Genomic DNA, 18901 nt, shown 5'->3' on the forward strand with positions numbered 1-18901 from the left:
GCAACAATGCTTGATAAGAAATGTACTCATTATCTTGCCCATGTAATTGTAACCCCTCTGTATGGTATTTTCACAATTAAAAAAAAAAGAAGAAAAACAAAAAAAACCCCAAAACAGATGCTATTTTGAATAGGTGTTAAGTGTTAAATATATTTTAAAGAATCATGCTACCTTACTATGACCCTGGTAATGTACCCAGACTGAAGTAAAAAGTACCAAAACAACAGCAATTATGTTCTCATATTTGGAAGGATAGACTTCTGAGATCATCAAATCAACAAGATTATTTCCTCTGACTTTTCTTTCTCTTTGTCTCATAGATAGCTATCTTCTCTGGCTCCACATGATGCCCTCGTTCTTTGTGTGTATCTTTATTCTTGTTTTCTCTTCTTAAAGGTCTGGAGTCCACTCTTTTGACTTCATTTTCTTCTTTAAAGAACACTGTCTTCACCACCATACTCTGAGAGAAGGGTTAAGATCTCAACGTATGGATTTGGCAGATATAATTGAGTGCCTAGCAATGTTCTACATATGTCTAATAGATAAAATCTTTTTTTTTAAATTTCATTGTAAAGGTGATGTACAGAGAGAGATTACCGTTATGTAAGAGAATGCGTACTTTCTTTGTTGTGAAAATATGGTACAGAGGGGTTACAATTACATGAGCAAGCTAATGAGTACGTTTCTTTCTTTCCATCCCTCTTTCTTTTTTCTTTCTTTCTTTCTTTCTTGTCAGTCATGGGACTTGAACTCTGGGTGCTGTCCCTCAGCTCTTCAGCTCAAGGCAAGCGCTCTATCGCTTGAGCCACAGCACCACTTCCAGCTTTCTAGTGGTTTTATTGGAGATAAGAGTCTCGCAGACTTTCCTGCCTGGGCTGGCTTTGAACCTTGATCCTCAGATCTCAGCCTCCTGAGTAGCTAGGATTACAGGCATGAGCCACCGGGGCCAGCTACGAGTACATTTCTTATCAAGCTTTGTTGCCTCCTCCTTTGTTTCCCCTTGCCATGAGTTTTAGAACGGTGTTACCCCTCCCTCATTTTCTACCTCTTTCCTTCCCCTAATTCCCCTCCCTCCCAAGTTTTAAAGTTCATTTCAAGCATAGCATCTGTGAGGATCACTGTTGCATTGGTTCACCCCTTATCCTGTCATTTCTGTGACTTCCCTTCCCTTCCCAAAATCAGATATACTTAGGTTCAAGACAAACAGTACCACAATCAGAAACAGTGAGCACAGGGAAGAAACCAGGTGAGAAAAAAAAAAAGAAAAACAACAGAAATAACTGAAAACAGTACATTACAAAAACAAAACAAAACAAACAATAACAACAAATCTCTTATTTCCATATCCTGGAGATCATTTCAAGTAGCATAATTTTATACATTCATATGTACATAGTAACTGGGCTATTGAAAACCTCTGCTAGGAATATCTTAGGTATATACTAATTATTACAAATGAGGAAAACCTTGGAGCCTATGTTTCTTTGGGCCTGGCTTACTTCACTTAATATAATTTTTTTCCAAGTCTTTCCATTTCCTTACAAATGGGGCAATGCCATTCTTTTTGATGGAGGCATAGAATTCCATTGTGCATATATACACCATATTTTATTAATCCATTCATCTACTCAAGGGCTTCTGGGTTGAGTCTGTATGTTTGGTATGGTAAATAATGCTGCAATGAACATGATTGTACTGATGGCTTTAGTGGCCTTGTTTGTCCTCATTTGGCTAAGTGCATAGGAGTGGGATTGCTGGTGCATGGCAAAGGATATAGCTAGCAAGATAAATAGAAAACCCACAGTTTGAGAGATCTTCATTAGCTATACAATGGACAAAGGCCTCATATAAAAAAAGTATACTTAGAGCTCAATAACTTAAACCCCAGTAAAATATATCCTCAAAGAAACATCCACCCATTAATAAGAGGCCTAAAAATTAAACAGAGACTCTTTTGGAGAGGAAATAAGAATAGCCAATAAACTCAGGAAGAAATATTCAAGCCGGGGACCAGTGGCTCACCCCTGTAATACTGGCTACTCAGGAAGCTGAGATTTGAGGATCGTGGTTCAAAGCCAGGCCTGGCAGGAAAGTCCATGAGATCCTTATCTCCAATAAACCACCAGAAAACTTAAGTAGTCATGTGGCTCAAGTGCTAGAGTGCTAACCTTGAGCTGAAGGGCTGAGGGACAGTGCCCAGGCCCAGAGTTCAAGCCCCAGGACCAACAAAAAAAAATGTAATGTCCAATATCTCTGGCCATAAATGAAATGGAAATCAAAACTACATTGAGATTCCACCTCACCCCAGTAAGAATGGTGATAATCAAGAAAACAAATAATAACATGCTGGCAGGATGTGGCCAAAAGGGAAAGCCACTACAATGTTGGTGGGAATGAAAACTTGTTCATCCACTCTGCAAAGCAGTATAGGGGTTCCTCCAAAGACTAAACACAGAGCTCCCCTAAAAATAACATTATTATTATTTATTATTAGTCGGTTGTGGGGCTTGAACTCTAGTCCTGGGTGCTGTCCCTGAGCTCTTCAGCTAAAGGCTAGCACTCTACCACTTGAGTCACAGCACCATTTCCAGTTTTCTGGTAATTTCTTAAAGATAAATGTCTCACAAACTTTCCTGCCAGAGCTGACTTTGAACTGTAATCCTCAGATCTCACCCTCCTGAGTAGCTAGGATTACACGCATGAGCCACTGGTACCTGGCATCATCATCATCATCATCATTATTATTTTTATTTTTATTATCTTTAAGTAGCTCTACAAAGGAGTTTTCATTTAACAAAATGTTTATGAATACAGTGCAGTTTGGTCAATGAAACCCCTTTTAACATTTTTACCCATCCTGCTAAACACTCCCCTTCCCTCACTTTTGTTAATTTTATAGAATATACAGTGAGTTCTTGACTACATTTTTCACTCCACCATTCTCCTCTTCATTTGCTTACCCCTTGTCCCTTGTACTCACCCCAAGTTTTGCAAGTTTCCCGGCTTATTTTGTTGAGCTTTGACTTTGCTTTTCTAAGGAATTACGCTATTTGAGTTCTCCCTTGAATCTACCAGGTATTTTAAAATGCATTTTTTCATATAGATTACTTTTGTAATCTAGGGTTTGATTGGTTTCAAATTAAACAATACATACTGTTCAATATTTGGTAAAGATAGTGTTGCCTAATGACTTTAGAAATGTTGAAATCCGTTTTATTAATTTGTTATCAAATCTTCATGTAGTATCATTATTCCTCAACAGAGTGATACAAACTCACTTTATTTTATTGAACTAGATTCAGTTTGTTTTTGAAATACATAATAGAGTATAATAGTATTGATTATACTGGGTAACTTTCAGAACTGTATTGAGTTAGGACAATAGGAAAGATTTAGTATTTTTTTAAATTTGATAAATTAGAGCATTACATTTGTAGGTCAAGCATATTGGTCAATGTTGCATAATCTCATTGAATTTGATCTGTATGTATTATATGTCAAGAATATGAGTTTACTACTTCTTGTCTTAAGTAGTAAATATTCTTTAATGTCAGGAATCATAATGTAAAGCTATTTGAAATTTTCAAATTCTCATGATTTTTGGTAGATAATAACTCCATTTTCAATTATTCTAGCCTGTTCAGTAATCCTCTTTGGTTATACTTCTACACTACATTTCTAGTTTTGTTTGGAGAGGATAAGGAGAGTGATACTGTTCATTAAATAATGACTAATTACGTTGAGAGAGTACAGTAGCCTTGTCTCTCACAAGTGAGAAGATTCTGGTAGTTCTCAGAAAATCCCTCTGAATATATAATGGGGCAAATTCCATTTATTTGGATATTGGAACAGGAATAATTAGTAAGAACCATTGAATAATTGATGATGGAGGAAACTTTTACCCTGTCACATTGTCCTAACAGTCTCTTTCATATGAACTCTGCATCTGTCTTTCCTATCCTCTCTCTTACCCTACCACTTCTCTGTCTTTAAATTTCAACTTAACTTTTAATATTCCCCATTTTCTTCTTCAGTATGTAGGAAGGTAGATTGTCAAATACCAATTATGCAGTGCATTTTAAACACTTTTTCTGAGCATTCCATCTAATAATATTGGCAGATGTTTTTCAAGCATAGCAATAAAGTTTTCTTTATCTTTTTCCCCTCTAAATCACAAAGCAATGTTTTCCTATGAATAATTCAATCCTGATCTACCTTCTAGCTGACCTTTACAATAACATTTTTTAAATTTTCTTAAATTTAATTTAAAAATACTACAAAAGTCTAAAACATATTACTAGGAAATTAGTTTAAATGACATGAACACAACGTGCATTATTATGATCCAAATAGTCCTTTGTTTGCTAATGAGATTATCAATCATCATTACAAATTATGTATTTTACATCTTTCAGTCCCAAGTAGGCTGCTTAGATTTAAAGAAAGCCTGCAGTCCATTGGGTCCACATTTTAACATTTTTTTATTTTAGATTTTTGTTTGAAGGCCCTATTTACTTAGTCTAGAATTCCCACTAATCATTCTCTTTCTCCTCAATGTCTGACAACATGAAGTCTCTTCAGTGTTATGAGGTAACATTGCTTAAAATGATATCACATGAATGATTGTACATAAATAGGTTTGCCGATCATCACTATTTCTTTCTCTTGTGGCAAAACATAAATCTTTTAAATTAGCTAGAACCAAGAATGTAGGATAGAGGACTAATTTTCAAAACTAGGGAATGTTTACAGCAACAATAATAAATCTAGGAAGAGTCAGAAGAAGCCTGGGGTGGAGACTGAAAATAAGATTCCAAAGTCCCGAAGATCTTGGCTTCTTTCCATGAACATCATGAAGTCAAACTTCTTAACTAATCCCTGTCTCTTATTTCTGAAATAAGCACTTCAGGGAACTAATAGGCTCAGCTCCCTTTACCTCCTTGATATCAATCATTTCACAAAATGATTCATATTCTCAAATCTAATCATTAAGTTGAATGGGTTACTTTCTTGAAATTATCTCAAAGAGCTTCAATGAATTCTAAGTATGATGGTTCTTTTACAGTAGTTCTAGGATTGGAACTCAAGATTTAATTCGCTGAGTCCCACTTGACTCATACCTTCAGATCTTCGTACCTTAATTTTTAAAATAGATTTTTCTTTTATTTTGGTCAGTCGTGGTGCCTGAACTCTGGTCCTGGGCTCTATCCCTCAGCTCTTCAGCTCAAGGCTAGCACTCTACCACTTGAGCCACAGCACCACTTCCAGTTTTTTTCTGCTTATGTGGTGCTGAGGAATCAAACCCTGGGCCTCATGCATACAAGGCAATCACTCTACCACTGAGCGACCTTCCTAGGCCTAAATATTTTTTTTCAGATAGACCTTCACATTTTCTCTTCAGACCTACAGTCTCCCACATATCTAGTTGAGCTTCAGTATCCCTGGATTATTAGTTGAAATGTGGTCTTGTTAAGTTTGTGCAAGAGCTGGCCTCACATAGCAATGCTCTTTATTTCAGACAGGATACAAAAGAAAATAATTTATAATTTAAATTATTTAACACTTTTAAGTATACAAATATATGTAATCATGCTTATTCTCAGGTCTACAGGGGATTTTATTTTTAGTTCTTACTATAGTCCTACATTGTCTCATTCTCTGGTAGCTCTCAACTGTGAATACCCAAAATTCCTTTTGTTCTCAATCTAATGCAATAAGATTTCTACTTGTTTTTTCACTGCAACTTAGAGAAATTTTAAAATTTTTAAGTCAGTAGATGCTACATTAATTTGTTCAAAATAGGTTTAGATTATACCTGGAATGCATCTTAAAGACAAAAATTCAATAACACTAGATATGATATTTTTAAAATCAACCAGTGTTCTATAATCTTTATTTGTCATAAACAATAAATTCAATGTCAAAATTTCATAGTTAATTGAGGCAATTCATGGAGAATTTGAAAAACAATGTGAAGACACAAAATGAAAGAAATTTAATTCTTTGTGTAAACTTATCCATTCTGTATGTTATTGTAATTTATTTTTATAGCTCCTTAGAGAAAATCTGGATATTTTTCTTTATAAGATTCAGTGCTACTGAACAATGTTCCTTATATTATGCATTAATGTTGCTATTCTATTAAAAACTAGGTCTGACTCTCCTGTACATTTTAATTTGCTATGTTAGCTGACAGGCTTAAAAGTGAAACTCTAGTTTCAAGTTTCACCAAAGATTGCCTAAAACCAACTAAGTAACAGATTCCCAAATCAAAATTGGGTGATCTTTCAAACTACTTAATATATTCTTTTATATTTCCTCCTGCCATACTATTTTTTTATGGAAGAACACTCCAGGTTGCAAATAAAATAAGAATAGAAGTAAATAATATAAAATAGAAGTAAACATAAAATAGAAGTAAAATAATATAAAATAGTAAAATATAGAAATAAGTAATATAAAATAGAAGTAAAATAAACCTATGAAATCAATATACTCTTCAAAATATTTTGATAGTGTATATGGGTTAATAATAGAAATTTAAAAAGATATTTTCTATTCTATCTTAAATGGTAATCTGTTGTTTTAACTACTCAGGTGCCATGTCCATAATATATTAGAGTTTAATAGTGTATTATAAAGAAAAAATTTCTAATTTAAAAAGTCTACTCAATTAGTCAAGGCTTTGATTTGAATAAGTTTGCATTTCACTTGTTTCATTTTTGTTTTGAGAAGTAATTTAGTTTCTCTTGCATTTTATTCAAGATAAAATACCTGATAGGCATAATAATAAATAAGTCTGAAAATTAATGAACATTTCAAACTGAAAATCCTCTTTTATTTTGTTTTGAGATGATCTGGTTTTATAACCAAGGCTGATCTGAAACCCATCATCCGCTTATCCTAGTCTCCTGAATGGTAGGATTACAGGCGTGTGTCTGGATTGTAAATTATTAGTTTTTAATATACTGGAGACAGCTAGAAAGATCTATTGAAAGCTTATTTAAAGAAAGTTTAAGTCGGGTGCTGAAGGCTCATGCCTATAATCCTAGCAACTCAGGAGGCTGAGATCTGAGGATCTCAGTTCAAAGCCAGCCTGGACAGAAAAGTCCTTGAGACTCTTATCTCCAATTAACCTCCAGAAAACTGGAAGTGGTGATTTGGCTCAAGTGGTAGAACACTTGAAGAGTTGAGGGACAGTGACCAGGCCCAGAGTTCAAGCCTTTGATCTTGCTGGACTCAAACCTTGATCTTTCATCTCTCCCTTCTACATATTTATTGCATGCTGTCGCTATGACAGAACTGTTTTTAATTTTTTAAATAGAATTATCTTATAACCTGAAATAAACACAGAGCATTTTTGAACATGCATACTATACACATGAAATGGCAATTGCCTTGCACTTGAACATAACAAAGATTAAGAATCACCATCAGAGATCTGAGCTGTGAAAAAAAATAAGGGTTAATAGACAAGTGAGCATCCTTTGCCTTACATATAAAGTTCCACCAATCAATGAAAGCTCTGTCCTATTTTCATCAAGGTCTTCCTACAAATCTTGCAGCTTGTGCTCTAATACTTTGACAAAAGGCTTCCTCTCTCCAAACAGTGCAGGTTAGTTTATCTACTATGTTAGCAGCACTGCTTGTGATAGGAATCAATGTGATGGCTCTTTTGACAGTATAAAATTAAGGTAAGACTCAAAATATTGCATTGAAAAACAGTATAGCCTATATGTACGTGGCTTAGCTTCTTTGGAGTCAGAGATTAGGAGGGTTGATGCTAGGCCAAATTTTAGTCAGCAAGACCCCATCGCAACCGAAATGCTGGATATGTAGGGTGAATGATCTGTGGTGCCTTAGCATAAATAGGATTGTAGGTCTGGCTGTGATGGCTAAAACATGAGACATTTTTATTTCAAAAATATACAGCTGGGCTGGGAAGGTGGCTCAGTGGTAGAGTGCTTGCCTTGCATGCATGAGGCCCTGGGTTCGATTCCTCAGCACCACATAAGCAAAAAAAAAAAGCCAGAAGTGGCTCTGTGGCTCAAGTGGTAGAGTGCTAACCTTGAGTTGAAGAGATGAGGGACAGTGCCTAGGCCCAGAGTTCAGGCCCCATAACAGGATCTCCCCCAAATATATATATGTATATATAGATATATATAGCTCACTTTAGAACTTCAGGGAGTGGAGAGTTGGGGAGGTGGGAAGCGAAGGAAGGAGGGGTAACAATGCTCAAGAGGAAATGTACTCATTACCTTACTCATGTAACTGTAACCCCTCTGTAAAGTATCTTCACAATAAAAAATATAGTAAAATATACAACATGGAGGTGTTGACAAAGTGGTAGATTTGCTGCCTATCATGCATGAAACCATGAGTTCACATCACAGAAGGGGGAAACGAAAAAAAATCCAAAGAAATTAGGATAAAACATGTAGTTTTCCTAAGAAATGAAGATGGAACATAAATGTGACTCAAAAAGCATGTTTAATTATGTAATAGCCATTTTTCTCCTGTAGATCATCTGTCATGTTTGAAAGATGTTACTTATGAAAAATTACATATACTTCCTTTTTCAATGGCAATTTTCCATAGAAATAAGAGCACAAGAGTCTTTAACTTCCATTTACTCCATCATGAATTAAAACAAAAAATGTCTCTCTCTTTCTATTTCTCCCCACATTTAGTGTTTAGTATAACAGTGTTATACTAAAATTAACCCTTGCTAATTTTTTCAAAACAAAGGAACAAAGGGTTTGCTCTTTACAATTAGAGGGTTTTAGGTGATATCTTAGGAAGTAGAAAAAAATAATTTAGGTAACAATTTAAAGCCTTGTTTTCCGAGATAGTATTATTCTAATGAGTATGTTTCCATGTGTGTCTTTTCATCTTAGATTTCAGACTGAACTGAATTATGATGTTCTGGAAGTTCATGATGGACCAAACCTCCTGTCCCCTTTGCTTGGATCTTACAATGGCACACAGGTGCCCCAGTTTCTGTTCAGTAGCAGTAATTTTATATACCTTCTATTTACGACGGACAACAGCCGTTCCAACAATGGCTTCAAGATCCATTATGAAAGTAAGTCATTACAACATATTTTATTTCCCCACTTTGTTTATCCTTTACTCGATATTATCCTTGCATTACTAAAAGAACTAACAGCTTTGTCACTTTTTAATAAAGCTTTCTATAATTTGTAAGAATGCTAATGGTTTAAGAAGCATATGCTTTAACACATTTAACAATGGATTTTCCAAAATATCTATCCAGCAACATTAGTAAAGGAAATAACTTGGAAATGTCAGAAGTACCAAATCATTCTTCAACAATGACTTCATGTACTAGTTATTTCAGGTGGCAGTAATTGTTACGTCTGACTTAACATATGAATGGGATGTCCTTTTATCATACCTCTAAAGTTTATTTTTCTTCCATATTTTACTCACATTAATTGCACTCATATTAGATTTGAAAATCAATTTTATTTTATAACACATTAAACATTGTATTACCATTGAAAAGTAAGATACATATATCTACAAATATAATTTTTGTAAATAGGCAAAGACAATGTAAGACCAGGTACAATTCAGAGCATTAGAATCAATTTATAATTAGTCTATTTTAAAAAATATTGATATGCTCCAAAAAGCATATTATAATATTATAGCATATTTCATATATGTGTGTGTGTGTATGTGTGCGTGTGTGTGTGTGTGTGTGTGTGTGTGTGTGTGTGTGTGTGATTGCTGTCCTGGGGCCTGAACTCAGGACGTATTCCCTGAACTTTGGGGCTTAAGGTTAGCATTATACCACTTGAGCTTCAGCTCTAATTCTAGCTTATTTGTGTGGAAGTCTATGAGATTCCAGATTCATGAATTTTCCTGCCTGGGCTGTCTTCAAACTGCAATTCTCATATCTTACAGACCTGAGTAGCTAGGATTACTGTTCTGAGCCACTGGATCCTGGATATTATATTTTAATGTACTAATCTTGTGGTTTGGTTATTATTGTGAAATAATACCCAATTTCTCAATTTTTTTTAGCAAACTACAAATAGAAAACCATCTTGTATGTCACTTTACTAATAAATATCCTCAGCTGAAGGAAACTAAGGTGTGTTAGGCATTCCTAATGTTCTCAACCAGTAGATTATTAGTCAAAATGATAAAATATATTTGGCTTTTACTGAGCTTCTATTTTTTAAAGAATCAAATGTACTATATAACTACTATTATAAGTTTATCATGGGAAATGATAATTACCATAAATGTTATTAAAATATAATATCATGATTTTCTAAGGTTAAAAAAAGAAACTCTTTGGAAATGATTGTTGCATAGGTGCTTTTACTTTGTTTCAGGCTTCTAGTTCCTTCTCTTTCCCAAGGTACTTTTTACTACTCTCTAACTTCTCAAACCAGGAAACTAAAATACAAACAAACTAAAAACTAAAAAAAAATATATCTACCAATAAAGTAAGATCATCTATAGTTTCCAAAACTCATTAAAGATAATGCCAACAACAAAGTGTTGGTTGTAGACACATAATCTACTTTTGTATTTTAGTATAGATTTCTCTCTGAGGAAAAGTCACTTCTGTTTATGATGTTATATTGCTTGAAATACAAACACAAAGGCACAGTCATTCTGGAAGCAATCCCACAAGGGTACTGAAGGAGGACTTATTACAACTTATTACATAAGTTGTAGTTATAAATGGATTCAGAACAAGTCTATTGACCCAGATATCCATCACCAAAGGCATATTTAGACATATGCATATCTAAATATAGTTCCAGTTTTATTTATGGATTTTAGCACACTTCTAAAAGAATGTACCATTACAATAATAGTTGTTCTAATCTGTAAATATTATGTACTGCTAACAGAAATTTTAATTTAAATGTTTGAATAGCTGTATTATGTAGAATAAACAGGCAGAGAGTTTATTTTGATCACTTAATATTTTAATTTTAATAAGAAGCCTATGTTATCAATATTTTATCTATCACTTAAAATTACAGCGACACTGTTTTTTATAAAGACCACTATATTTTTAAAAGTACTGATAAATATTTACATAATGCAAAATTATTGTTCTACAATTTTCATTCTTTTAATGTTTAAAGGAAAAAATGTCTAGTTTTTTTACTCTAGCTGGGATATAGTAGGCTCAAGAAAGGATAATTACTGCTACGTACATTTATATATGAAGTTTATAGTTTCACAATTTGACAAATAACTGTTTCCATTAGATTTTTACCTGACCTAAGTATGGTTCATGCAGCTAGAAAATAGCCTCAAAGGCTTAATTAAATGTTAGACTTGTTTTACATCTGTTTATTTGTTAAAAAAATCCATATCCATGATTATTTAAAGGAATAAGAAACATGTCCAGCAAATCTGAATCCCAACAAACTTATTCTGTGTTTTATTTCCTTTGTTTCTCAGGTGTCACAGTAAACACATATTCTTGTCTGGACCCTGGCATCCCGGTCCACGGCCGTCGTTATGGCCATGATTTCTCTATTGGATCCACTGTTTCATTTAGTTGTGACCCAGGATACCGGTTGAGCCATGAAGAGCCCCTTTTATGTGAGAAGAATCACTGGTGGAGCCATCCTCTCCCAACCTGTGATGGTAAGAACCCACTAAATAGGCAAACTATGCCCAAAACACATAGGCAGTCATTCTAATATATTGTAATGTTGGATTTCAAGCAGTTTTGGGTATGAAATAAAAGAATAGTTTTGACCAATCAAATTTATTCTGTGTTTATAGCTTGTATATATCCAGACCTGTATAGCCATTTTTAAGTAGATATCGAGGACTCTTGGTCAAAGTATCACTGAAAATACCAAGTTGGTGGCAAGTGAAGGCATTGAAGGAAAAGAGGATTTGGTTCCTGCCCACCAATGCAATACTTCCAAGTACAAGCCTCCTGACCTCCCAAAAGTCTAAATAGTTATGCAGAAGCAGGACCATTCACACAGACTAATCAATGATTGAAAGTTCCTACTAATAGTAAATAGTATGCTATTCTTCTTCTTCTTCTTTTTTCCCTTCTTCTTCTTTTGTCAGTCATGAGTCTTTAACTCTGGGCTTGGGCACTGTCACTCAGCACTTCAGCTCAAGAATAGTGCTCTACCACTAGAGCCATAGCACCACTTCCAGTTTTCTGGTGGTTTATTGGAGATAAGAGTCTCACAAAGTTTCCTGCCTGGGCAGGCTTTGAACTGAGATCCTCAGGTCTCAGCCTCCTGAGTAACTAGTGGTATTACACACTGTGAGCCACCGACACCTGGCTCTGTTGTTCTTTACGGCTTTTGATTTCTATGAAAAAAAAAAGTTTAAAAAAAGAGACTTCAGTTTTCAGAAGTAAATGACAATCTAGTGAAAAATAAAACTTAAGAAATGTCTTCATAGTTGTTTTTCAAAAATTATACTCTGTCAGTCTATTCTGTTTCTTAGATCTGGGCTTAATTTCTACTATTTACAATATGATTTCTGATTGCTATACTTGCTATTTTTATTTATTTATTTTTTATTATGAAAATACTGTACAGAGGAGTTACAATTACATGGGCAAGATAATGAGTACATTTCTTATCAAGCATTGTTGCTTCCTCCTTTGTTTCCCCTTTCCTATACCTTCCCATATCCTGCCTCCCCCAAATCCCCCCTGCCCCCCCCCAGACACATTCAAGGCCTTGTCCTTGTGAGTTAGGGACTGTAGCACATGAACCATTGTCACAGCTGTGTTTCCTTTTTATAGTTTTCAAAGAGGGTCTTACATTTTCTCCTAGCCAGCCTAAACTATGATGTGATTTAGTCTTTCTGCATAGATCAGATGACACATGTACTACTGCACCTTTTGTATTGGTTAATGTGGGCGTCTTGCATACATATATGTAAGTATTACAATGAACCCCCTCTTATATTATAAACACACATTAACTCAGGAAAAAAAAAGAAACATGGTATTGTAAACTTTTTCCTAAACTAGCCTGATAACATCATTGTCATATTCACAGCCTCTAGAGTAGCTTATATTAATGGCATATGCCACAATTTACAGCTTATTTTAAGTGGGAAATTACATTTGCCATTTAAATGCTTTCAATGTAATCATATTTTAGAGATAGACTCGTGGCCATTGATTTTTTAATAGGTTTAAAAGAATCAATCAGCACACTTTCCCTGTGTGTTGTATGTAAACATGTGTCCGCATAACAGTCCTGTGATTAGTTTATTTAATTTAAATTTTATTGTAAAGGTGATATACAGAGTGGTTACAGTTCCATAAGGAAGGTAATGAGTACATTTCCTTTTGAACAATGTTATCCCTCCCTCTTTTACTCCCACTTCTCCAACCTGACTTCCTTCCCTCCAGCAAGTTGTAAAGTTCATAAACACAGTGGCTAGTGAATATCATTGTTGCTTTGGTTCACCCTTTGTCCTTTGTCTCATCATTTTGTTATTCCTCTTCCCTTCCCCAAATCAGATAAAGATATATATAATACACAGGGTACCAAAATCAAAATCAATGACAACAGGGTATAAACCAAAGCCAGGGGTGAGGGAAAGAAATAATTGCAAACAGTACAATAAAAAACCTAGTGTTTTGACTTCTTGGAGTTCATTTTGATAAGCATCATTTATATTGTCATAGGCATATAGCTATTGAGCCTTAGTGATCCTCTTCTAAGAATATTCTCCTATATTCTCATTGTGCAGTGCTCAGGAGTGGGATTGCTGGGTCATAGGGGAGCTCTATGTTTAGACTTTTGAGGAACCTCCATACTGATTTCCAGAGTGGTTGAACAAGTTTACATTCCCACCAACAGTGTAGTACTATTCCCTTTTGGCCACATCCCTGCCAGCATTTGTTATTACTTATTTTCTTTCTAATGACCATTCTAACTGAGAATTTCTTCATGTGTCTATTGGCCCTGCTTATTTCCTTTCTGAAGTCTCACTTTAAATTTTTAGCCACTTATTGATGGGGTTGAATTTTCTTTGAGGATTTGTTTTTGGGTAGTTACTATTTTGAGCTTTAAGCATATTTTTGATATGAGGTTCTTGTCTGTTCTGTAGCTACTAAAGATCTTCTCCCAATCTGTGGGCTTTCTATTTATCCTGCTACTATGTCTTTGTCATGCAGAAACTCTTCAGTTTCATGCAATACCATTTATCCAGCCTTTGTTTCATTTGATGTGTTCAGTCCTGTGACAGAAACCCCACTCTACTTGGTTTTGATATATAAAACAAAATAATTGTTCAACTATTCAAATTTTAGAAAACTATAATACACATACTTCTTAAAGCTCATTACAAACATGTATTCAAATATTTTCCAGAATATTCTCATCTACTTTGTTGACTTTTCCTTATGTATTTACATAACTCCTTGATCACAATTTGCCTTTTTCCAGTGAAGAATTACAGTAGAGATTATACTCTTAGGAACACATAATTTTATGTTGAAAATTAAAATAAAAAAATAGATTCTTTTTACAATTAGAAAAATCCCAAGAAAGATATCTGACTGCTCCAAACCTGAATGGTTACCAACATAACCAATTTGATTTATCCAGGTCAAAGTTCCCTCCACCCTCCTCAAAATAAATGAGAGCATTATAAAGGCATAAAATGTTTCATTTCCTAATAAAGAACACGGTTAATATTAAAAAAGAAAGTTCGCCAAGAAATAAAAGATGTAAAGTCTATGATATTAAAATAATCAGGAAGGCCTGGCACTGGTGGCTCATACCTTTAATCCTAGCAAGTCAAGAAGTTGAGATCTGAAACTCACAGTTGAAAGACAGACATAGAAGGAAATTCCATGAGCCTCATAGCATCAATCAACCATCAGAAGGCTAGAAGTGGAGCTATGGGTAAGTGATAGAGCAGTAACTTGAGCCCAAGCACTGATAGATCATAATAATAATAATAATAACTAATATTGAATGCTACAGACATAATAAAATTTTACTATTGTTAGAGGCTAATCAATGAGTTTTTTTTCTTTTTTTTTTTGGGGGGGGGGTCCAGTCTTGGGCCTGAACTCTGGGCCTGGGCACTGTCCCTCAGCTCTTCAGCTCAAGGCTAATGCTCTACAACTTGAGCCACAGCGCCACTTCCGGCTTTTTTCTTTTTGCTTATGTGGTGCTGAGGAATCGAACCCAGGGCCTCAGGCATGCAAGGCAAGCGCTCTACCACTGAGCCAACTTCCCAGCCCCGAGGTTTTTTTTTCTTAAAGAACACTGGCCCTTATCTCTTACCACTGGATATAACACCAATCTTAAATTCAATTTTTCACACTTTTAAGCCAAATTCCAATACAATTTTTACTCATTATAATTGCCAATCAGTGCCAGGCACCCATGGCTCATGCCTGCAATCCTAGCTACTCAGAAGGCTGAAATCTGAGGATCATGGTTCAAAGCCAGCCCAGGCAGGAAAGTCCATGGGACTTTTATCTCCAATAAATCACTAGAAAACCAGAAGTGGTACTGTGGCTCAAGTGGTAGAGTGCTAGCCTTGAGCTGAAGAGCTGAGGAACAGTGCCCAAGCCCAGAGTTCAATCCCCATGACCAACCAAAACAAAACAAAAAATAAACAAAAAAAAATTGCCAATCAAATATACTTAATGGTTTGTCATGATTGGAGATGAAAATCTTACTTACTAATTATGAAATGTGTGATCGCTAGCCAGGTGGATTCCAGGTGGACTAGTTCAATCTCTATTATACATACTTTTAATTTTCTTTTCTTGTTTATTTAGATACTTTTGTTATTTTTTGGTTCTTGGAAATAGGCAGAGTCTCCCCTATAGCCAAGGCTAGCTGTATACTTACAATTCTGTTATTTTAGCCACCTGTGTATGGTGATTTTGAAATGCCTGGTTGATCAAGATGCATTGTACTCAGAAACTGAAGAGTTGAATTGAAGCCTCTTTTTTTTTGTCGGTTGTGGGGCTTGAACTCTGGGCCTGGGCACTGTCCCTCAGCTCTTCAGCTCAAGGTTAGTGCTTTACCTTTTGAGCCACAGTGCCACTTCCAGTTTTCTGGTGGTCAATTGTCCGAGCTGGCTTTGAGCCACTATCCTCAGATCTCAGCCTCCTGAGTAGCTAGGATTACAGGCAAGAGCTACCATTGTCCATCAAAAAACCTCTTTTTTATTATATTTTTATTTCTTTATGTAGTTGCACAAAGGACTTTTGATCCAACAGATCCATTTGTAAATACAATGCCTCTCAATCAAGGTTACCCCCTTTTAAATTCTGATCTACACCTCTCATCTCATCCCTTCCCTCCTTCCTTAAATTTTGGTTATATATTGAATTTCTTTGCCATTTAAAAAAGCAATTTATGTATACAATATATCCAGATCACCACTTCATTATCTTCACTTCCCTTTGAAACGAACTCACTCACCTTCCCTTATTTTTCAGTTTTATGGCATATAAAATGCCTTCTTGCCTACATTTTACTTATTTCCCATGTTCATTCTTCTACCCCTCTCTCCCTCTCTCCTTGAACCTCTCCTGGTTTTCTTGTAGCCCTAAGCATTATTTTTGGAAAGTTTGTGTCATGCTTTTTCGACCATCTTAATCTGGCTTTTATTCTCATATCATACAGTGTATAACTAGAAAATGCCTTTCTTTTAAATATTTGAGCTTACCACAAAGCAACGTCTTGATATTTTCTTCTTGACCTAAAATCAACAGTTCTCTATGACTGGGGATAGGATATTGATCTCAGTATGAATAATAAATTGTGGCCAAATTTTGGGTATACAAACATTTTCACAAATTTCTGGTATTTCTTTATATTTTTCAATATGTTTGAATTTTATTATATTTAAGATATTAAGCAAAATATCACATGTAAAATTTAAACAATTAAATTTACCTTAAGAATTTATGCCAGTTATGACTGAGGCTAATAAGATATTAATTTACTCTTACAAATTCTTATCATCCTAAAAGGATTGATGAATTTAAGAGAATCAAATATCATCAGTATGAGAGAAATATTCAGTTATGAATTAAGCACTGATAAAATTAATCCAACTTAACACAAGCTTCCTATTTAGCATTAGGATTTGTCACAGTTCATTTTATCAATGCACGTTAGTCAAGCACTTGTAATTGTTCAAGATGATAACCATATAGAGTAAATGTCATTCAAAACATTTGCAATGTAAAATAATCTCATTTAGAAATAAGAAGGATTTCATTATGTTGATGAGAATGATGAAGCTTTGGGGATGAGTGAAAATTATTTCAATGACAAAATGATTGGCAAGTGGAGAACTTGGAAGAGACAGATCAATTAAGGTACATCGACAAGAATACTGACAAGTTGGGTGTTTGGTGCTTAGAAAGACAATGATTTGGAGATGAATGGATTGAAGAAATCAGTAGAAAAATAAAGAACACCTTTCAGGATTTTTATTTTGTAAGATGAATCTTGTTACATTTCTTTGACTTGTGTTGCAATCCTGGGCCCAAGTGATCAGCCTCCATTAGATTTCTGAGCAATTGGCACTACAGGACTGAAGTAGCACTGTGCTCGGCTCCTGCATTACACTATGAAGATATATTATTTGGGAGGTATTTCTTTAAATCAAACATAAGAGAAAGACTTCATAACTTGGTAATTATTTTAATGAAAAACATAATTTCGAATCTGGGGGGAAAGTTAGTAGTTGATTTAAGAGTCTGCTTAAGATCACATACTGAATTTGCTTCAGTTTTTCCCTTTTTATTTAGTGTATTATGAATAAAGATAGTACTTTTTGTAAGGTTGCACAGATAGCTCATGGAGATAATAAAAACAAAATCTGCAAAATATTGTCAGTCATATTGTATGCTTAATGTGTTTGTTATTGTTTTTGATAAACATTAGTGACTAGTGGTAAGTACACCCTGTGTTTTAACAGACATAAAATTCCTATATTGTCATACTGTTAATCTGATTACTCAAAAAAAGAAACTCATATCCCCCTACTGATCCCTATCTCTAAATCAATATTCTTCAAGATATTTACACAATTCCAATTATTTTCAAACAGAAGAAATTTCTGCTGTACCATAATAATGAACACTGTATTTTTCTAATTAGTTATTAAAAACAACAATGTGACATAGTCCTTATTAATATAGTATCTATTAAGCGATATTCTTAGATTTTTTAAGTGTTTATACTTTAGTGTATAAAGTATTTAACTTCTTTTAACTCACCACTTTCTAAGCAGGTAGTTAGGTGCAACTCATGCAAACAAATTTGCAGAGAAATGGTAGATAATATAGAAAATAGGTCATCTTAAAAAGTAGCAGGAGAACACTGATGTACATTAAATCTGTTTGCCCAAGCCTCGTACACATGCACACATACACAATACCAATGGGCCATACTCTCCCCTATTTTTTATACTCACACACATACAGTATGAATGTTGCATACTTTTCTCTATATACCCTCACACATTAAAAAAAAATAAAAAGACTAGTGTGACATACTCTCCCTGTGTGATATACTCTTTTCTTTCTTCACAGACAAACATGCAGATACACTAACAAGGTTCCTATGCTGCATACTCTCCCTTCCATACCTGCCCTACACAGGGTTTGTGTGTGGCCTACTCTCTCTACTTATACACTTGTACACATAAACGCCCATGTGTAATCTTTTCTCCTCTACACACACACACACACACACACACACATACACACACACACACACGTATTCATACTGTGGTTTCAATGTGGCATATTCTTAAGAATTCATCACCTTTTTTTTGTAGTCTTAAAAATAATTAATTTAAAATGTATCTAAGAAATTCTACAAAGGAATGTCAATTCAACATGTCATTTTATGAGTGC

At 34.6% G+C, this 18901-nt stretch overlaps 1 protein-coding gene across 3 annotated transcripts in view; it reads left to right on the top strand.

Annotated features, from left to right (window-relative positions):
* Csmd3 (CUB and Sushi multiple domains 3) overlaps positions 1 to 18901 on the top strand; it is a 929488-nt gene that overhangs the window by 588398 nt on the left and 322189 nt on the right. For all 3 annotated transcript variants that reach the window (XM_013012565.1, XM_013012564.1, XM_013012566.1), the window contains 2 exons: positions 8898 to 9085; positions 11461 to 11649. In XM_013012565.1, coding sequence (XP_012868019.1) covers positions 8898 to 9085; positions 11461 to 11649 — 377 coding nt within the window. The remainder of the gene's footprint in view (positions 1 to 8897; positions 9086 to 11460; positions 11650 to 18901) is intronic.

Source organism: Dipodomys ordii, unplaced genomic scaffold, assembly GCF_000151885.1.
Source record: "Dipodomys ordii isolate 6190 unplaced genomic scaffold, Dord_2.0 Scaffold17, whole genome shotgun sequence".
Lineage (NCBI taxonomy): Eukaryota > Metazoa > Chordata > Mammalia > Rodentia > Heteromyidae > Dipodomys > Dipodomys ordii.